Below are 20697 nucleotides of genomic sequence, written 5' to 3' on the forward strand. Positions count from 1 at the left end.
GATCAGATTTTTTGGAGACAAGGTTTTTGAAAGCTGAAAAAAAAAATTCATGGTGAAAAAGAAGAACTTTCCAGAGCATCTCTCAGAAATGTGCATTCCATGTGTCGAAGAGGTAAGGAATGGACTGTTTGAGAGACTGGGTAATTTAAATTAGTATCATGGCACCAGACACAAGCACAGAATGCCAGTGCAGGCTCCCCATGCCACCGTGTATCACTGATGAAGTGAGTGTTGGACTGTGGACTGTCTTCCAGATAATTAAGCTAAAATATGAACTACATCACTGATGATATGAGGAATGCTAAAAAGGAAAAAAAAATGCATTTGCAGAAGTAAGTGTTTCTTCAGTAAATAGAATGCCCAGATGTCTGCCCAGTTGAAGGTGCTGGAGTTACTGGGTTTTGTTTTTTTTTTAGTATTTTATTTATTTATTTGAGAGAGAGCGTGATAGAGAGCATGAGAGGGGAAGAGGTCAGAGGGAGAAGCAGACTCCCCATGGAGCTGGGAGCCTGATGCGGGTCTCGATCCTAGTACTCTGGGATCATGACCTGAGCTGAAAGCAGTCGCTTAACCAACCGAGCCACCCAGGCACCCAGATCCTGGATTTATTAAAAACAAAACAAAACTCAGCCACCATAACAGGAATAATAAGGAACCTCCTTAAAAATGGTAAAAGTTATTAACAAAACCAAAGAAACAGAAGCCTTCAGAAAACATTATACTTAATAGCAGAATGTTGAAAGCTTTCCCTCTGCATTGAAAACTAAAAAATGGACACTAATTATCACCACGCCATGGAACATTGCACTGAAGGTTTTAATCCACTGAATAACTGAGGAAGAAGAAATACATAATGGTATAAAACTTGGAAAGGAAGAAACAAACTGGCGTTACTTAGATAATATGATTTTCTATCTTAAAAAAACCCATAGAACCTACAGATTCTTATTAGAATTAATGAGAGTTTGGCAAGTTTGCTGGCTATTAAATTAATATATGAAAATTAACTATATTTCTCTATGCCTACAACATAGAGATAGAAAATGAAATGATTTAACCCGATAGTTTTTACTGTAGCATAAAACAATTTAACACCTAGGAATGAATTCAACAAAAATATATAAGACCTCCTCAAAAGATAATAATAAAATCTTACTGAGAGATATTAAAGAAAACCTTTATAAATGGGAAAATATATCATGTTTATTCATTGGAAGGCAAGCACTGCAAGATGTGAATTTTCCCTTTAATAAATGATTGATAGGTTAAATGAACTACAACAGAAAACCCAACAGGTGTTTTGTGAACCATAGAAGTGACTTCTAAAATTTGGAATTTCAAATTACTAAGCGCAGCCAAAGCCACTGAGAAAATAGAACGAAGTGGGAAGGGTTGCTCTACCGAGTATCAAGATATTTGAAAGCTGCTGAAACCAACATAGTGTGGTTTAGTTCTGGAGAGGTGTACCCAGTAAGAAAGCCCATAAACAGATCTTGGTATGAACAGACTTAGAGAGCTTACCACAGTGACTATGATTTATAGGATATATGATTGACTTTCCATTAAATGGGGTGAATATAATTGGCTACCCACTTAGGAAAAAATGGGCTTACACCATTCAAAAACTCAATTGCAAGTGGATAGTTTGAAAGGAAAGCTTTAAGAAGAGAATGCAGAAAACCACTTTGATTATGTTGAAGTACAGCAGGAATTTTCAAAATAAATGACACAAAAAGTATTAACCAAAATAGAAAAGATTTATACATTTGACTGTTTTTTATAAAGATTGATTGATTGATTTGAGGGAGAGAGCAAGTGAGCATGTGTGTGGGGGAGTAGGGAAGAGGCAGAGGAAGAAGGAGAGAAAGGCTTAAGTAGATTCTACCCTGAGCACGGAGCCAGATGCAAGGCTCAATCCCATGACCCCAGCTGAGAGTAAGAGTCCAATGCTTAACCAGTTGTGCCACCCAGGCACCCCTAAATTTGACTACTTTTAAATAAAGAGCATCTGTTCACCAAAAACAAACAAAACAAACAAACAAAAACGAAAAACAAAACCCATGAAAAGTGAAAAGCCAAGCCACAAAAGATATTTGGAAGTAGTATTCTTTTTTCAGTTTCCATTTAATTGTAGACTATGTAGGTAACTTCTAAAATCAATGAACAATATGGCAGAAGACCCAATAAAAGGGAAGGCAAAATATTTGGAAGGCACCTCACAAAATTGGAAGGTGTAGATGGCCAATAAACATGAAAATGGCATTATTAGGGAAATGAAAATGAAACCACAAGATATCTCCACATGCCCACCAGATTAGCAAAAATTAAGAATACTGACAACACCCCATATTAGCGATAATGGGAAGCACCATGAATTCTCATACACTGTGGATCTCACTATAGATAAAATCATATTGGAAAATAGAGTAACACCAACTAAAAAACCAAAGATACACATGCTGTATGACCTGGTAGTTCCACTCCTGGGGCTGGACAGACTTACTTGTACCAGATGCTTCTATCAATGTGACTCATAATTACCCCAAATTTGGAATTTACAGCACTGAACATGAATGAACTCCAGGTATACGTGGATAAATCTTTCTATCACGTTGTTCACTGAGAAAAGGAAATCAGGAAAGAATATTTGGAGAATGGGTCAATTGACATAAAGTTTAAAAGCAGGCTAAACCAAAGGGTCAACTATTTGAGGTATAGTCAGGGGAAGGAAACCTATACAGGCAAGAAAAAGATTACTGTAAAAGGAGTCACCCTCTCTCTGGAGACAGGGAGAGGATGTTATGGATGGAAAGGGGTGCACAGTGGAGAGGAAGAGGGAATACTCGACAGAGCACTCCTCCGGGAGGAAAGTTACCAATGACCTTGGGTGATCCCTGGTGTGAATACATGGAAATGTGTCTGCAGGACTGCAGGGGCTGTTCTGAAATCATTGTCATTACCTGTTATTTGGGGACTGGAGCCAGTTCTGAGCAGTATGGTTGAGTTACAGTCTCCACGTTCCGCCATAGGGCAGGTGAGGTCGTGGGTGGGATAACTTCACGAAAGGAACTCAGGTTCTGTGCTAAAAGCTACTCTGGTCAAAAATGTTCCACCAGTAGTCAAAATAACATGGAAGAATCATGGTGCTTCGGAGCAAAGAGTGGACTTAGATGCCATCTGCTTCATTGATTTACGAATGGTTTCAGAGAGCCCTGGGAGTTCAGCCGAGCTGCCTCAGAGCATGCCAGCTAGCATGGGGCTCTGCCTTCAAACAGCATGGTTGCCACTCTTATCAGCTTCACAAATTGAGCTTCCAGATCATTCAAAAAAAAAAAAAAAAAAAAGTCAACAGCTTAAAAAAAAAGTTCAGAACCCACTGATCTTGTCTAACGTCTTCATTTTGCAGACAAAGAAACTGAAGTCGCTAGAGGGTGGGTGGCATCCCCAAAGTCACCCAGAGTGTTACCAGCAAAGCAAGACTGGAACCAAGATTGTCTTCTCCTGACCTGTTTGGTTTCCAATATACCCTGTTGCTACTTAACACCCCGGGCAGACAAATCTAAACCAGTGAACATAAAATAAGGAAGGCAAGGGACACCTGGGTGGCTCAGTTGGCTGGGCGTCCAACTTTTCATTTTGGCTCTGGTCACGATCTTGGGGTCATGGGATCGAGCCCCTTGTCGGGCTCCACGCTCAGTGTGGAATCTGCTTGAGATTCTTTCTCCCTCTACTCCTCCCCCCCTCCCCGTTCTAAGTAAATAAATTCTTAAAAAAAAAAAAATAAGGAAGGCAAAAAACAGATCTAACAACCTCTAGCACCTGCATCATAAGCTTTTTTGTTAGGATGAAATGAGTTTGTGATCATACATGTTTAGAATGGTCCCTGGCGCACAGCTAAGAACTAGGTAGGTGTTCGCTATCTTATTCTCATAAAACGACACTTTCCACCTCCTGCCTTCTCTTCACCCACTTGGTTACAGTGTTCTATCTCTACTAGCTGCCTGCTTGAAATGTAAACAAGGTCCACAAATCCCTACAAGGGATGAAATCAGCAACCTGTGTTCTCTGGTCTGAGCACAACAGCTGCCTGGAAGAAGATCTGATACACACTGCTACGAACAAGGGCTTAGTGTAAGAACAATTTTACACATACCTCCTCTCCTCCCCATAGCTCTAGCCACAAATAGTTGTGTCCCGGGGAACCATATGCTCATGGAAGGTTGAGGCCCTGGCAGCAGCTAAGGTGTTCTCTGTTGATCCTGAACAGAAGGGGGTACTGACATTTGTTTCTGCCACGTTGAAGGTACTCACAGAATTGGGTCTTAGAGCAGAAAGGAGAGGAAGTCCGGAGACCCGGGTGCGCTGGCTTCTGCTGCAGCTTGGCAAGCCACGGCGGCGTCACATACATACACCGTGGTGGGCCCACTCTGGGGTCCTGGGGGCAGTCTGTCCTTGCACAACTGTCCCCAGACAGGAGTCCTATCCCCTGCTGTGGGGGGCTACTAACTCTCTCTTGCCTTTGTGTTACCTTAACTACAGAGGATTCCGGACATGGACACAAACCAATCCCCCTGCTCTAATCCTTTCGCCACCTGTGTATGAAGAAGCCAGTTGTGTGCATAGGCAAAGCAAGATTTTTTTTTTTAATTTACTTACTTCTTTAAAATAAGATTTACATTTTATTTGGAAGAGAGAACAGGTATAGATGGAGAGTAAAAAGGAGAAGCAGACCCCCCTCTGAACAGAGAGCCCAGTGGAGGGCTTGATCCCAAGACCTTGAGATCATGACCTGAGCTGAAGGCAGATACTTAACTGGCTGAGCCACCCAGGTGCCCTGGCGAAATCACGATTTAAAAAAAAAATATGTATATTTTTTTATCATTCCTACCACTCTGCTATCTAAAACAGATACTAAAGATTTTGGGGCACAGGCTTGAAGGGTGAAGAGCTGAAGTCCAGAGGTATTGTTTACAGCAGGTAGTGATTCTAAGTTTTCTATCAGCCAAACCCCTTTTTGTAACAGCTTCTAGCACTTGACAATTTTCTGACTTGCTTTAGAGGAAAAAGAGGGCAGTCTCCTCTCAGAGTTCTCATATATGGCATTTGGGGTGTTTTCTGTATGCTGTATACACTTTGAAGGGCAATGATGAGCATTCAGCTTAAAGTGAACAAAGAACGAACACTTAGTGATATTTGAAGTTTGGCTCAGAAAGTCTAACATTTTAAGAATAAAAATGTATTCACTTAAAATGAGAAAACAAAAAGCAGACAAGTAGCATCCCTCACCAAAAGGCAAGCAACCTTTGAGTTTATATGAGCTGAATAAGATACTTGAAAACATTAACAGCCATTAACGGATTCCAGTCAAAAAGAGGTAATGGGTTTGTTTTATTTGAGGAGGAGGGCTCATGCCAATCCGCCAATCCATGAGGTTAAAAGGAATCAGGGAAAAGGGACAAAAAGTCTGATTAAAAAGGTGGAGTGGAGGGCATTAATATAGATTTAACTTCTGGGCAGTACTGATTTTCTGTCTTCATTTTTCTTTGAGAATTAACTCCCTGAGCCTCTCCATGAACGTTCACTCTGTGTTATGTGTAGGTTCACACTGCTGGGCGAGGCATGAGAAGGATAGGAGAAGTGCTGTGTTGAAAGTGGTGATAAAATCCGTGGGCTTAAGTTTGAATCCCTTTCTTTTCCCTTCCTTTTTTCCTCCTTCCTTTGTTCCTAACTTCCTTGATTATTTGGTAGGTCTCTGCCTTGTGCTAGGTGAGCTCTGAGGATGTGGCAAAGCCCTGCATTCACGCGTGCGCGGGGCAGAAAATGCAGAAAATGCAAAGGGATTCTGTGTCTGACTGGGATTATTGCAAAGACCGCGAAAGATGGACTGCAACCCAGAAAAGAGCTGGCCCTGGAAGAAGGACACTGCTAGCTTCGTAATGTAAACTGAAAAAAACCAATCCCACAAATGGTCAGGATGAGTGATGTCAGAAGCGACGCCAGAATACCAGGACTCCTGTTTCGACTTTCCTTTGAGGAGATCGGTAACCTTGAGCAAGTTCCTCTACATTTGAAACTGTTTCCTTCTTCGTAAAAGAAGCATTAATACCTTCAACTTTGTAGCGAACAATTATGAGGATGAAAAGGGATAGGATGTATGGAAAGACTTTGTGAATTACAGGAGAAATACGACATATTGCCCTCAGAAAGTGTGAGATGGGTCTTGTAGTGTCAAAGCCGGGGCTAGAAGAGGTCAAGAGACATGCTAAGCACCCCTGTTAAGTCCAATTATAGGGAATTTGGAAAACAAATTCACTTTTTCCTTTTCTCATCTTCTCCTCCTACAGTATTAACCACATAATATTTACTAGGAAATAATCTCAAGAAAATGTAGGATATGAAAATTTTATATTTAGAAAATAGTTTATTTCCCAAGGGACTCTTTTTTTCTTTTTAAACATATAATGTATTATTTTCTTCAGGGGTACAGTCTGTGAATCATCAGTCTTACACAATTCACAGCGCTCACCACAACACATACCCTCCCCAATGTCCATCCCCCAACCACCCCTATCTCTCCCCCGCCCCAGCAACCCTGAAGGGACTCTTTTACGTGACACATTTACACGGGATGACAAAAATCCAGTAATTTCCTAAAACTGTCCTGCACACAACTTTTAAGCACAGCTGTGCTTGTACTCCAGTATAGTACATTTGATCTGTATTTTACCAAGTTTTAAACATAGCTTTAAAAGCACCGAGCATAAAGCCATTGGGAACAATAACGTTTCTGCTGGAATATAAAAATTCTGATATTACAACATGGAACTGATTCCTATCATCTCCTAAAACAAATGGCCTACTTATTGCATCAGCTTCATGGTTCCTCAGCGGCCCACCGCAGAGCAGGCTAGCTTGAGCTACCTCAGGAAAATGTAGGAGTTGCTGTGTTACTCCCCAGTTAGTGAAGTCGTGGTTAGACTTTCCATTGTGAGAAAGTGCTTTGTCCGTTATCATATTCCTACCTCGGACCTTGCAGCTAACAGCCTGAGTATTCCCATGGCTTGGATCGTCACCTTGTTCCCCAGTTGTAACATACATAATGTGGAAGCTCTTTGGGGGATATTTTGCCAACTTGTGTACCGGGCCCCAGGCCATTTAAAATGGTCTGAGGTTATTCAATGATCCTATGAAATAATCCTGCATTTTTATTTCCAGATCAAATCTGCTTTTTTTTTTTAAGGCTTATTTTTCTCCTTTCTCATAAGAAAAAAATTTTTTGTCGTAAGATAGGTCCAGTGAAAAATTATGTTTTGCTTGCTTCCTGGAGAGACCAGCTGGCAGAGGGAAACAGAGAAAATAAAGGAAAAATAGCCAACTCCCTGCCTCGTGCTGACTCAGCCCTTCACTGCTCCTGTTGTTAGGACTGGGTTTTGTCTTCCCTTTTCAGCTGCCAGGGATGAAGAGGAGAGAAAACAAAAGGGCAGGAAGGCTTCGCAGAGGAAGTTAATATCCGGTGCTTTGGTATTTTGGAGATGAAGTGGCGTCAGCTCTTTGTAAGGCACTCACCTCGGAAGAGTGAAGAGAAATTTGCTCCTGTATTAGTAACGTGCCATTACGCTGTCATGGTGATGCCTTTCCAGAAAAAACTGGGTGTTCCTACAGTATAACCTGACCAGGGATTTGGCCCTGGAAAACATTCCCTTCCAAAGGATTTCTGCCCGGAAGGGTTCTTTGACAGAATAAGATGGTAGAAGAAATACCTGCAAGTAATTTTAAAACTCAGCTCTGAACTCGCCTTTCCACCACAGCATTCTGTCTAGGTCCTTGCCACACACCAGCCCAGTCCTCTGCCTTGCTCTGCTCCAGTTCTGTGTGATAGCTCGGAAAGACGCAACTTTTCAGCACTTCAGTTGGTTACTCTTAAATAAACACATAAAGAAAGCCAAACACTTAAGTTCTGAAACCTCCCCGAATCTCTAACGTGATGCGGAGAAGAAAACTTAGTTGCTTAGTAAATGTCCTAGCATCATCCTGTGCTTACAGCAGCTCTAGCAAACACAGTGTATTATAATTCCACCATCCTTTTTTATCCATGTTTCTCTGAGTGCTCAATCGTAGTCAGTTTAGTACTGTTTTTGAAGAAATTTAAAGCATAATATAAAGAGCTCACTTTTATGGAGTAACTGTATTCCAAGGCACTGTGACAAATGGCTTAAGTAATTAAAGTCTATCTCCTAGAAACTTTACAACAGGCCTCTGAAATAAATATCATTATCTCCATTTTAATAATGAAGAAACTGAGGGCTGCAGACTTCAGACAATTTTCCTAGGATCTCACAGCTGGAAGGTGCTAGAAACATGACAGAATAATTTATGCATGCCTAAATCACTGGTATCTGCAACGTGATGTGAAACTCTTTTTCCCCCTAGATTAAGGTATTTTATTCATTCCATAAGTATTTGCTGAGTTCCTCCAATTTCCAAGGCATTATTTTTCTTACGTGCCATTGGCAGCTATTTCAAGGTCCCAGTGACTTTTTGCTTAGTAAATTATAATTTCCTTCTCCAGAGTGATTCTGGAGAAGGAAATTATAATTTACTAAGCAAAAAGTTGTTTTCCCCTGCAGCTTTCCCCTGCAAACTGGTTACAATTCAGTCTCCAAGTATTTGGCAAGAATCCTTTTTGCCTCTTGAGCCTTAGGTTAATTACAAACTTATTTCCCCCCCCCCCCCCCCGTTCTAGTTAAATCCTTTGTCTTTCAAACATCTTATTTTTTTAAATAATCAAAATATTTGTTATAATGCTATGGAACCGGGTTTGTGGTCATTTGTGTGTGCTACTTAAAATTAACCTTTAGGGGCACCTAGGTGGCTCAGTGGGTTAAAGCCTCTGCCTTCGGCTCAGGTCATGATCCCAGGGTCCTGGGATCGAGCCCCGCATCGGCTCCCTGCTCGGCGGGGAGCCTGCTTCCTCCTCTCTCTGCCTGCCTCTCTGCCTACTTGTTATCTCTGTCTGTTGAATAAATAAATAAAATCTTTTAAAAAAATTAACCTTTAAATGGTTATAAAAATATCATTGAATCTAGCTTTCATAAATAAAATTCTTTTTAAAACTATTACGACCTCCAGAGGGCCCTAAAGATTGAGTTTATTAAGCAGATTCCCCTTCCACATTTTGGAAGGTCATGCCAATTAGGTGCTCAAGTATTGTTCCAGGACTTAATATCCACTGTGTAGGAGGTAGTCCCTCCAACCCAAATCACTCTTGTTCTGTTGCTTTCTTGGACAAATGGTGAGTAGCCATAAAACTTGGCGGCTAAACTAGATTTTACTAGATGAGCAGCTTCATCATAACTACAGAGAATGGAGAGAGCGATGTTCACATTTTTGTTTCGCTTCCTTTCTTTTACTTCTTGGAGAGTCACTGTGAAGAAATAGCCATTCCTTCCCAGACTCAATAGATCTGTGATTCAGTGCATTTCAGCTCTGAAGAAACTAACACTCTCTCCTTTTCCTGTTTACTCATTCTGGATGGTGGCTCGAGAGGGAAAGAAGACACAGCGCTTCCAAATTCAGAAATTCATTTGGTGCATCAGTCCACACTAAACCTTACCTACTCCTTGTGCTTGATGGACGATAGGAATCATCGTTTCTCTAGTGAATGCGGTTGTTTGGAAAACAGAAGGAGCTCATAAATCTCCTCAGTGGTTAATCAAAGATGTGTTTGGTACTTCGAAGGGCTTCTGTCCCCCAGAGTCACGGCCTACCCAACTCCATCAGCTCCCGAGGAACTCTGCAGCATTATGAGGGCAAAGAGCCGATTTCAACGGACAGGCCTTAAAGTTCATTGTATCACGGTCTGTTTCCATTTAAATCAAGCCGCACACTTGATGACTGAGAGGAGCCAGTGTTTCTATTTAAGAACGTGAATGGCCTTTCGGTTTTATGTTCCAGTTTGCTTGTCCCCTGTCCATAGTTTACGGCACTAAGCCTTCTGGAAAGAGTGTATGTATTTCTGAATGTTTCTATTTTGCTCAGTAGGTGACGGTGGCATGGAAATTTTAGTTGCCCTCATGGAGACAGGATGGCCTCGTGCCATTTTACATAGTCTCGCACATTCCTGACGGGCCCAAAATGTTTACTGTTGTTCCCATCCCTAGGAGAGAACGTGGAAAGGCTGTTCTGTTGTGACTCATCTTATAAGGTGGTTGGTTCTATAAAGATGCACGTAACTTGCATCATATTTTCAACACACTGAGAGTATTTGTGTTTAAACACCATTTCATCCTTTTCTTTGAAGAAAAATTCCTTGGCAAGTCCAACTTCTGGAACTTCACCACAGTAGAGCTATCCTGTTTAGAGAAGGGGAAGGGGCCCACGGGAACCTTGTCCCGGCATGCCACCCTGGCCTCTCAATCCCACAGGCTTTTCTAGAAAACTCCTAAATCTACTTAGAAGGCAGATTTTTAAAAACCCGTGCCCCGGTAACCAATGGAGAATTACAAGACTAAGAAATGAAATTATAAGGAAAAAATCATTCTAATAGATGGTCTCCCCCAATTGAATTTCCCAGAGTGGACTTGTTTCATCACAGGCCACTTGGAAATGCTAACAATTTAATAATTTATGTGGCTCTCCTTCCCTGATCTGATATCCTTTGGGCATTTGGCATCTAAAGAGCCAATGGTCTCCTTTGTAGTACCGCTGAGAGAAGCCCGGAAAGAATGAATGATTTGTTCTTCGTGCAGCTGGTAGAGAAGAAATGCCAAAAGGTTACAGAGTCCTTAAGCAAACTCTTCTTTCTTTTTTTTCTTTTCTTTACTTTTCTTTCTTTCTTTCTTTCTTTCTTTCTTTCTTTCTTTCTTTCTTTCTTTCAGGATTTGAGGGTGGTTTCAAAGCAAGGGGCGTTCCAAATACTCCACCGCTTTCCGTGACATGGTTCGTCTGTTACTGGGGACACACTTGACTCTCTTCTGCTCCGGTTGGGAAATGAGCCAAGCGGGCTGAGATCACTGCAGCAGTCCACACAATGCCATCGAGGCACTCTGAGGACTTGAGCTGTTGAGCCCATGTCGAGGGGGTGTTTTGTCTTCTCTGAGATGCAGCTCGTGAAATATGCATACTTCACGTGTCCTGACCTATTACTTCATCACACCAGAGAGTCTGCAAAACACCCCCATGGTAGTTATTTCCAGCATTACGTAATGGTTCCTTTTGTGTAGCCTGAATCTAGTGAAGGCAGCAGAAAGCTCTTAACAGAACTATTTCCTTTTGGATCTGTGATTGAGAAGGTGTGTATTTATTTTTCACGTTGGCACCAACGATCCAACTATCCTTATCTAATATTTATACATCAGTCTTTGCTCCCCGACGATCCAAGCTTGTTCAGTTCGACATTCTAAACTTCCTCTTTGCCCTTATATTCAGTTTGCTTTCAACTCTGCTTGTACATAACGAGATACCTTCTGCCTCCGAAATTTTATCTCAAGCCCCACCTTCTTGATGAAGCTCCAGATACTCTCAATAGCCTTCTTTAGAAAACAGTCATTACAGAACTTAACTGTTTTCATTTAGCACCATCTGAATTTCTGCTTGCTTGCTGTTTGGCTGTTTCACATGGGCTAAGTTCGGCCCCACTTAACCACACTTGCTTTGGCTCAAAAGGGGAGTCATGTAGTACCTGTGATAACATACAGATCTCTCCATGTGTAAACCCACACGTACACACACATATGCATTCATCTGTCTACATGTAGCACATAACACTGAACCAGGAATGGAGTAGGTGTCCAAGTACTGAGTTGAATTAAATTCAGAATTGTATCAGTTACATCAATTAATGAGAAAACTCTTATTTCAATAAATTACCATTGTCTAAAAGATACAGGAAATTGAAAAGCAGAAGGTCCAGACTTAGTTTTCACTCTTTAACTATTCTTATTACCTAAAAACTATAGAATTGATTATAACAGTGCCTCCTAGCAATATATGCAAAATCTATTTTTGAAATTTTTTTCCAAAATACCTGTTATCCTTCAAATACCTTAGTGGATAAGTAATTAATATGCTTTATTTTTTCCTAAAAATACATTCTTTTAAAATAAAACTCTGAGCTTTTACATAAAAACTTAGGCAGAAGAAATGTGAGTCAGAAATAATAACAATAATAATAGAGGTGAAAAAGAGAATGGGACAGTGAAAGTGGGGAATTGGGAAGGTTTTGAGCATTATGAACAAGGATACATGCACGATTACAGGAGAGAATATGCATATGGCCAGTAAAACTTCTTTTTCATGACATGTCCTGGGCAGATCTATTCTTATCCCTATACTCTCACCTCTGTGCTCACAGCATCTTCTCTAGCCTTGTAAAATGGCACTTTCCATGTTTTTAAACTACTCAGTTATCTGTCTCCCACTAGATGATATACACCTTTAGGAAAGGGATTATGGTTCGTTTGTGTATTTTTTCCTTAATGCCCAGCATAGAACCTGTGACATAAAATACACACAAGTCAACAGTTTAAGTAATAAAGGAGCAAATAATGGAATGACATAAGGAAAGGAGAGAGAGACAAAAGGCATGAGAAGACTATTCCCAGGAAAACTGACCCCTCGCAAGCTGTTATCAGTATGCCAAGTTCTTTAATTCTAAAAATTCATTCATTTCTCCAAATATAGAGGAAGAGGAAAGATATTAATGTTAGAAATATGACAGTCTTCTGTGAACTTGGAACTTTGTTCCCACATTCCATCTTTAATTCACAGGATTATAATGGTCTCTTCCCAAAAAAGTGCTCTGACATTTCCAGAAAAATAGAGCTTGGGCAAAAGAAAATAGCTTAAAAAAAATTTTTTTTTTTTTGGTAACACTTTCGATTATAATGTCCTGCCTTTTGTCATAGAAGAACAGTCCTATTGGCTCAAGTTATTCTTAGAGAGAGCTCCACCTAAGTATGGAAAATGTGTCCAAAGCTCTCACATCATCAAGGTATTTTTATACCTTTATATAATGAATACTGTGAAAGAAGTCATCCTACAGATTTGCCTCTTGCAATTTTTCACTGCTGAGATTCTGCGACACGTTCCTAACATAACTAACCCCAACACAGTCAACACCAGGCATCAAAAACTACATGGCTCCTCGGGTACAGGCAAACATGATCACTGCTGCTGCTGTGCTTGATGTCTGATGCAAAACTAAATTCCTAAAGCTGTTTTCAAACCTGAGATGGGCTTTTTTTTTTTTTTTTTTTTTTTTTTTATAAAGATTTTATTTCTTTATTTGACAGACATAGATCACAAGTAGGCAGAGAGGCAGGCAGAGAGAGAGAGGGGAGGAAGCAGGCTCCCTGCTGAGCAGAGAGCCCGATGCGGGGCTCGATCCCAGGACCCTGGGATCATGACCTGAGCCGAAGGCAGAGGCTTTAACCCACTGAGCCACCCAGGCGCCCCCTGAGATGGGCTTTTTGATGGAGAAAACCATGAATGACATTATATAAAATTCTAGCTGCTTTTCCTACCCAGCTTACCCTATTCTCCAAAATGGCCAGCACTTTGGCCATTGGACTTGTGGTAGCAAGTTTACACCGTAGCCTATTTTCAAATGTCAACAAGAGACACGTCAAAAAGCAAAACAAAACAAAACAAAAACATGCTTAATGGTAACCCCCAAACCAAATTTATGAAATCACAAAAACAGAGTCTCTCGGATGATTGCACATGCATTCTGTAATTCTGTATAAAGTCCCAACTGTGAAGGGAGTGCCTGAAGAGTTCTGGATGTCACAAGGATTGTTTTTCAAGCCACCTCACAGAGAGATATTACTTTGATGAATTTTCCACAGTGTCAGATCTGGTCTGTGGTCTTGGAGACTCAGAAACCCGATCCGTCAGCAAAGCTGGAGCAAATTCACACGTCAGAGGTGGACTTAAAACTCGGAGAACACAGAACACTACCGAAGAGTGATAACAAGATGTAAATACATTAATTTACAAGAAGCGTAAATGTCACACGGACTCCCCCGCTCCTGGGGGCGAGCCAGCTCCTTCCCTTTCTGGGGACAGGGCCACAGGAAGTGCCAAATCCTAACCAGAAGGTTAGTTGGTGATGAAAAAGCAGAACAAAAGGAAGACAGAAATAAATCAAATGTAAGACTAGAATGCAGATTCTAGTTTTATTACCCTCTGAGTTACCCCGATGTTTCACAATGGGGGAAGGCGAGTCCGAAGACTCACGGAGCAGCGAAGGGTCCAGCCCCCTCTGTGGCCTGGGTGGACGCTGAGGGCTCACCTGAGCCTGCATGGCTGATCAGTCCCTCTGCTGACAGCAGGCTTCCCACTGAGCAGGGAGCCCTATTTGGGGCTCAGTCCCAGGACCCCAGGATCACGGCATGACCCAAAGGCAGGTGCTTAACCAACTGAGCCACCCAGGCGCCCAGGACAACATTATTACTCTTAACAGAAGAGAGTTGCTGTCTCTTGAAGTGTCCTTGGGGCATTAGCAGTTTGTGACTTCGTCTCAGCTCTTAGAATGATTTCATAAAATCTATGTAACCCCCCACCCCACATCTTTATCGTCTGTCTGTTCTGTTTGATACCACAGCTAAAGACACTTTTCAGCTCCTGTCAGCCTCCCTGTTAGTCTCAAAGTATAGTGCTAGCTTTAAAAATAGACTAGTCCTCTGATATTTTAAAGATTGTAAGCAGGACGTTTAACAGCAAGAACGGTACAGGAAGCAGGTACAGAGAAAAGTCGTGATAAATTGTGTGATGGCAGAGTTGATAAAAGTCTTCCGTTTCAAACATGAAGAGGCAGCTTTTTAAGTTTTACTGGCCTCGCAAGGAGATCAAGCAGGAAATAATCTTAAACTACTTTAGTTGCCATTTAACTTCCAGCAGCCTTGGGTAACCACACCTTGGTCTCAAGCCTGACTAGAAAGTACTTGAAGAAAAAAACAAAAAACCCTCCTCTGTGTTGCTCCAGTAGGATGAGCTGATTTGCAATAGCATCTAGTAAGAGAGGGTTTCTTTTACTTCATACCAAAGTACTATGACATGGGGAGGACATCCAGAATGTTGTCAACAGGGTCCTCTGTGGTTATGAGAGACATGAAAATACACACATCATCTCCTGTATCATGGAATTTGGCAACTCCTCGTCAGAAATGTTGGGGAACAATCTGGCTAAGTCTTGAAAGTAGGAATGAGAAGCCTAATTCAAAGTGGTATGAAGGTGATAATCTTTCCTAGGAAGGAGGAAATTGCTAGGTTAAACAAAGATAATTAAGCCTGATTGGTTAATTATACAAATACAAACAAAATAAAAATAGTTTAATTATAGTAAATAAAAGAAGAACTATGTCAAAATGAAAAAATTAATAATTTCTTAGGCAAAGAAGAATTAACTCTTAGAGGTAGGAGATCAAGAATGAGTTTGTAAAAAAAAACAAAACAAAAACTGGTTTGTTAGGTACCTGATTGTCCTCCTAATATTACAATAAAATTAGAGCCCAATTATGCTTGCATTGAATAAAAATTATAATATAGTCTATTTAATCAATAGATTAATACAAGATGTAAAAAAGAAAAATTTTATTAAATTGACATAATACTAACACAACACAAAAAAAATTTTAAGAACCTATGTTCCCAATTTATATTTCTGGGAAAAGTGTTTTTCCATTAGTAAGTGTTGATTTCTTTCTTTCCTTTTTGGGACATCCTAGAGTTCTAATATATCTTAACAAACATAGACTCATGAAACTAAATGGGAACATGGGAACCATTTCATATATTCCTGTGGCTTCCAGTGAAAGTGCACTGAGATCAGATTCAACAGAGGACAATTGTCTTCTGTTACTTATGAATATGTAACAAAAGGAACTTCTGCAGCTTTCTCAAATACGGTTGCCATAGGGTGCCCGGGTGGCTCAGTTGTTTAAGTGTCTGCCTTCAGCTCAGATCATGATCATGGGGTCCTAGGATTGAGTCCCATGTCAGGCTCCCTGCTCTGCAGGGAATCTGCTTCTCCCTTTGGCCCTCTCACTGGTTCTCTCAATCTCTCTCTCAAATAAATAAAATCTTATAAAGTAAGTAAGTAAAATGCTTGCCACTCCACAAAACATGTAGATTTTTAGCAAATATTTCATGTTTTTATGTATGGCAATTCTCACAATAGGTAGACAAGAAATTTGACTATGAAATAATAAATAAATCTCATCACCTTATGATCAATTTCAAATTATATCTAGAAATACTGGGGGGGGGGGTGTTTGTTTTACAATCTAGTTTCCTGTGTTTGCTGCTTCTGATACAAAATATTCTACTTACAACTATAGTGTGTGCCACATTTGAATAGTGACAGCCATTCTAAAGCAGGGTGCGAAGTAAAGGATTACATATTGCCTGTTTCCTGTAGACCCTTTCTTCTTGAGAGTTTCATACTGGCATTTAGATTTTCCTCTCTTTGAATGAATACATAAATTCCTCACTTTGCATAAGAACTCTCTTCCTCCAGGGGCAAAAAATGGCCTTACTATCCACCTCACATACTAAAAAAGATTTTCTACCTTCATTCAGCTATCCATGTACCTTGACCTAGATTCTAAAATGAATTATTCCACAAACCAAAAAGGCAGAAGAATAGATTCTAAGAAGGCAAGCTTTCCAGTCTAAATGCTCTTTTAAAAAAATTATGTTCTCTAATTCCGTGATAGTATATTTTGATTCTGAAATTTGAAGTTACTTTAGAGGCATTTGGGCTCATACTCATTTGCTGATGTTCAAACCAGCAATTAATTCAAAGGCTGTAAGAAATTAAAGTGTCACCTTAAAGGTCACTGTAACAATTGTTTTTATTGTACAGAATACCAGTCCAATAGAATATAAATGATTTTATAACCTTTAAAGTCTGTGGTTAACATGACTGTTTCTCATTTGGTCTCATACTTCAATTTCTTCTAAGAAACATGGATTGATGTACCTGGCTGCCCACATCAAGTGTGTTCATTGATGTTCCTATTGTATTATAGTCGACTTTTTACAAGTTGAGCAAAGCAATGACAATTCCATCCAGGAGAACTCATGCCATAAATCTCAGTATTCGACACACCGTGTTTTATTTTTTAATCCTGGCCAAATAAAAGGTGCGAAAAACGAATACAACCTTCAGATATTCTCATTAATAATAATTGTTTTACGTATGATGAAAGAGCCAGTTTGAGAATCATAAAAGTCTGGGTCCATGTTAAAGGACAGCTGAAGTGCAGTCAGTAATGGAAGCCTCTAAAATTATAGCTTGGCCAATGCAATGTTTAAAGTTTTAAAATACTTTTCTCCATGGGAGGTTTCCACTACTCTATCTTGCAATGATACCTTGATTTCATTAACCCAGACCTTGACACAGCAAAATGACTTTCTTTTTTATGAAGCCGTGAAATTAACAAACGTTTTTCTCAGGGGACATTCGGGGCATATTCACTTGGAAGCAGCCCGTAGAGAAAACATGCGATGTTTTCGTGGGCTGTGGCTGGAGCAGTAGTCAGACGCCACGTGAAGCAAGAGAGCATGACCGTAAACATACCTTGTCCTTGGGTTACTCCATAAAATTCAGCTGCTATCCTGGCTGCTTCCTTGCGGTTGCCTTTCACGATGTAAAAGTGACTGAGGATGGCAAGGCTGATTTTCACAAAAAGCTTGAAACAGAAGAGTGAAAGGATCGTGAAGTAGACATTGGATAACTGTTGAGCAAACGGCCGGCTTTCTTCTAACACCGACATTGCTGCACCAGAGTGTGCGGGGCTCTCCGCTCTGAGCCAAGTCTCAAATGTGCCTGGCTCTCCTTTGGGAGGCTCCTGAACAGCTGGTCCTGAGGGAGGAAAATGTCAGCTGGTCATGATGCCCCGAGCTCAGAATATTTATACCGTCCATAAAAGTTCTCCGCAGACTGCCATTGGTCTGACGATGTTCCCTGGAAGCAGTTGCAACACGTGCTCGGCTGCCAAGGCTCCTGACTTTCCATTCTCAATAGATAATGACACCCCCCCGCCCCCCGCCCTGCCTCTCTCCTCCGAATTTCAAGACCCAGACATTGAGAGTCATATACAGATGATTTCCTTTCTCGGCTTCTAATTATCATGAATACTTTGAAGACTGTCTATGGGGTTCCAGTTGTTAATGTCAACGATTTTCAAAACATTGGGTAAAATTCAGTCCATCGCTTCAAGCCTTTAAAGTGGCCTATTTGTAGACCATGAGCTAAATCATCAAATAGTCCATGACAGGATAATCTTAATGACTAACTCACCAATTAGCCAATTATGTTGCTTTTACTGTTGTCAGGGCAAAAAAATTTTTCTTCTAAATGGATACCTGGGACAGCCACAGAATAATAATTTTAGACTGTTCATTCATCTTGTGAACACTTTTTAAGCACCCACCAGGTATCAGATATTTTGCTGGGTGATGGTGAGACAAAGAATGTGATGTCTCTGCCACAAGGAACCATAGTCTAGAGGAGGAAACAGATACCAGATACATCCAGGTGAGGACAGGGTACCATGGGAGCACAAAGAGGAAGGGCTTGATCCTCATTGGAAGGAGTCGGAAAAGACATCCAGGAAGAGGTGGCATATTCAGAGAATTATCAGATAAGCAGGACTGTTTTATGTAATCTGCCCAAAACCAAGCAAAACAATATACTTTTTAGGCCCGAAGCCTTTAACCCTAATTTGGTTTAATTTGTGAATGAATGTGTTTATAAGGACATCCTTAGGCAAGCAATATGCATATATATACATATACATGTATATATATACATACATATATATGTATTTATTCATTTATATTTAGGCAAGTTATATTTTTATTTTTTTATTTAAATTCAATTAATCAACATAGGGTACATCATTATTTTCAGATGTAGTGTTCAATAATTCATCAGTTGCATATAACATCCAGTGCTCTTTACATTAAGTGCCCTCCTTAATGCCCATCACCCAGTTACCCCATCCCCCCATGCACCCCCCCAGCAACCCTAAGTCTGTTTCCTATAGTAAGAGTCTATCCTGATTTTTCGCCTCTCTGATGACTTCCCATTCAGTTTTCCCTCCCTTCCCCTGTGATCCTTTGCTGTTTCTTATATTCCACATACGAGTGAAGCCATATGATAATTGTCTTTCTCTGATTGACCTGTTTCACTTAGCATGATACCCTCTAGTTCCATCCATGTTGATGTAAGTAGTGAGTATTAATCCTTCCCAATGGCTGAGTATGTATATACTACGTCTTCTTTATCCATTTATCTGTTGATGGACATCTCAGCTCTTCCCATAGTTTGGCTATTGTGGACATTGGGGTGCTCGTGCTCCTTCAGATCACTACATTTGTATCTTTTGTATCCTAGTAGTGTAATTGCTGGTTTGCCTGGTAGCTCTATTTTTAACTTCTTAGGAACCTCCCTACTGTTTTCCAGAGTGGCTGTACCAGCTTAGGCAAGCTATATTTTTAAGAGAGGAATAAAGCAAATTATTAAGAAGAATAATTTATAAAGACAATATTTTGGCACTTAAGCCAAAATTAAATGCCAAGACAAAAAATGGCATATTATACAGGGAGTTTATTCATACAGTTTTATGACCAGGTTTGGGGTCTATTGTGTATGGCTTCCCAATCCTTCTGAGAAGCTCCAAAATAATAAATATTAACCTAGACTTCGGAAAGTAGAGGTGGCTCAATATGATAAAAGAGCACATCGATGGTGGGACATACCGGTATGTGCTGTGTGCTTATCTGCCCTGGTATATGTTTTTTATGCTGTTCATCTTAGCTGAGTGGAGCGATTTACATGAAACATTCCTAAGACAGAGGGGACATTGATGTAAAAGAAATGTGTCCAATGAACCAGGTTTCTTCCTTCCCCAGTGAGTCAGTGGCTCCCGGAAGAATAAATGAGGTCAGTATATTAGAAAGAAACTGCCGAGCTCTCTATGAAAATGGCCAGTGGGATGGTTTTCACAGGCAGAGAACTAGACCTTGTGAGTGGCCGGTACTCGGACTGGGCGTGTGCACTCCGGGAATCAATGACAGTGAACCTCGAGGTACCAAAGGGAAAGGAACGAGCCGTTCCTCTCTCTCCCCCGGTAGCGAGACTGCGTCCATGAAGTACTGACAGGACAGTCCCCTTGCAGTTAGTCTTCCCTCTGGCACCGGCGCTCAGGCAGGAGCCCCCACTGGCGCGGCCCGACCTCCAACAGCTGCGCCATCACAATGCTCTGAGTCACTGGCCTGACTTCCACGTCAGCGCTTTAGAATCAGAAGTAAAATCCGCCCAAGTGTGCGGCTAGAGTTTCACTCCTTCCTCTTTACCAGTAAGTGCTATTATAAATAATTCCCTCCACATCAGCTAATCAGGGCCTGGATACTTTCGGGTTGAGGAATACATTTATTTCCATAGGGCTGCGATCACTGGGGCACTGAGTTTAAAGTCCTGTGGTTTTACCAGAAGAAAATCACCCCTGCCCAATATTTAGGCTTTGATGTCAACATGCCGGGTTTTATTTGTAGGAGTTCCTTGATCTCTACCTCTGTTTTCTGTGTTGGTAGATCCCCTCCCTTGGCAATGTTTACCGTCTCCAGTCACAATGAAAATTAAGGCTAAATAAAATAACTCAAAGTAAGTGAAATCATCGAATAGAA

The 20697-nt window shown here is 40.7% G+C and overlaps 1 protein-coding gene across 1 annotated transcript in view; it reads right to left on the reverse strand.

The window, feature by feature from the left end:
- The window catches only part of ASB5 (ankyrin repeat and SOCS box containing 5), a 49634-nt gene extending 31703 nt beyond the window's left edge, over positions 1 to 17931 (reverse strand). The window contains exon 1 of the mRNA XM_080797579.1: positions 17585 to 17931. Within this exon, the coding sequence (XP_080653705.1) occupies positions 17585 to 17780 (196 nt within the window). The 5' untranslated portion in view covers positions 17781 to 17931. The remainder of the gene's footprint in view (positions 1 to 17584) is intronic.
- Positions 17932 to 20697: the final 2766 nt, after the last annotated feature.

Source organism: Martes martes (assembly GCF_963455335.1).
Source record: "Martes martes genome assembly, chromosome: 2".
NCBI lineage: Eukaryota > Metazoa > Chordata > Mammalia > Carnivora > Mustelidae > Martes > Martes martes.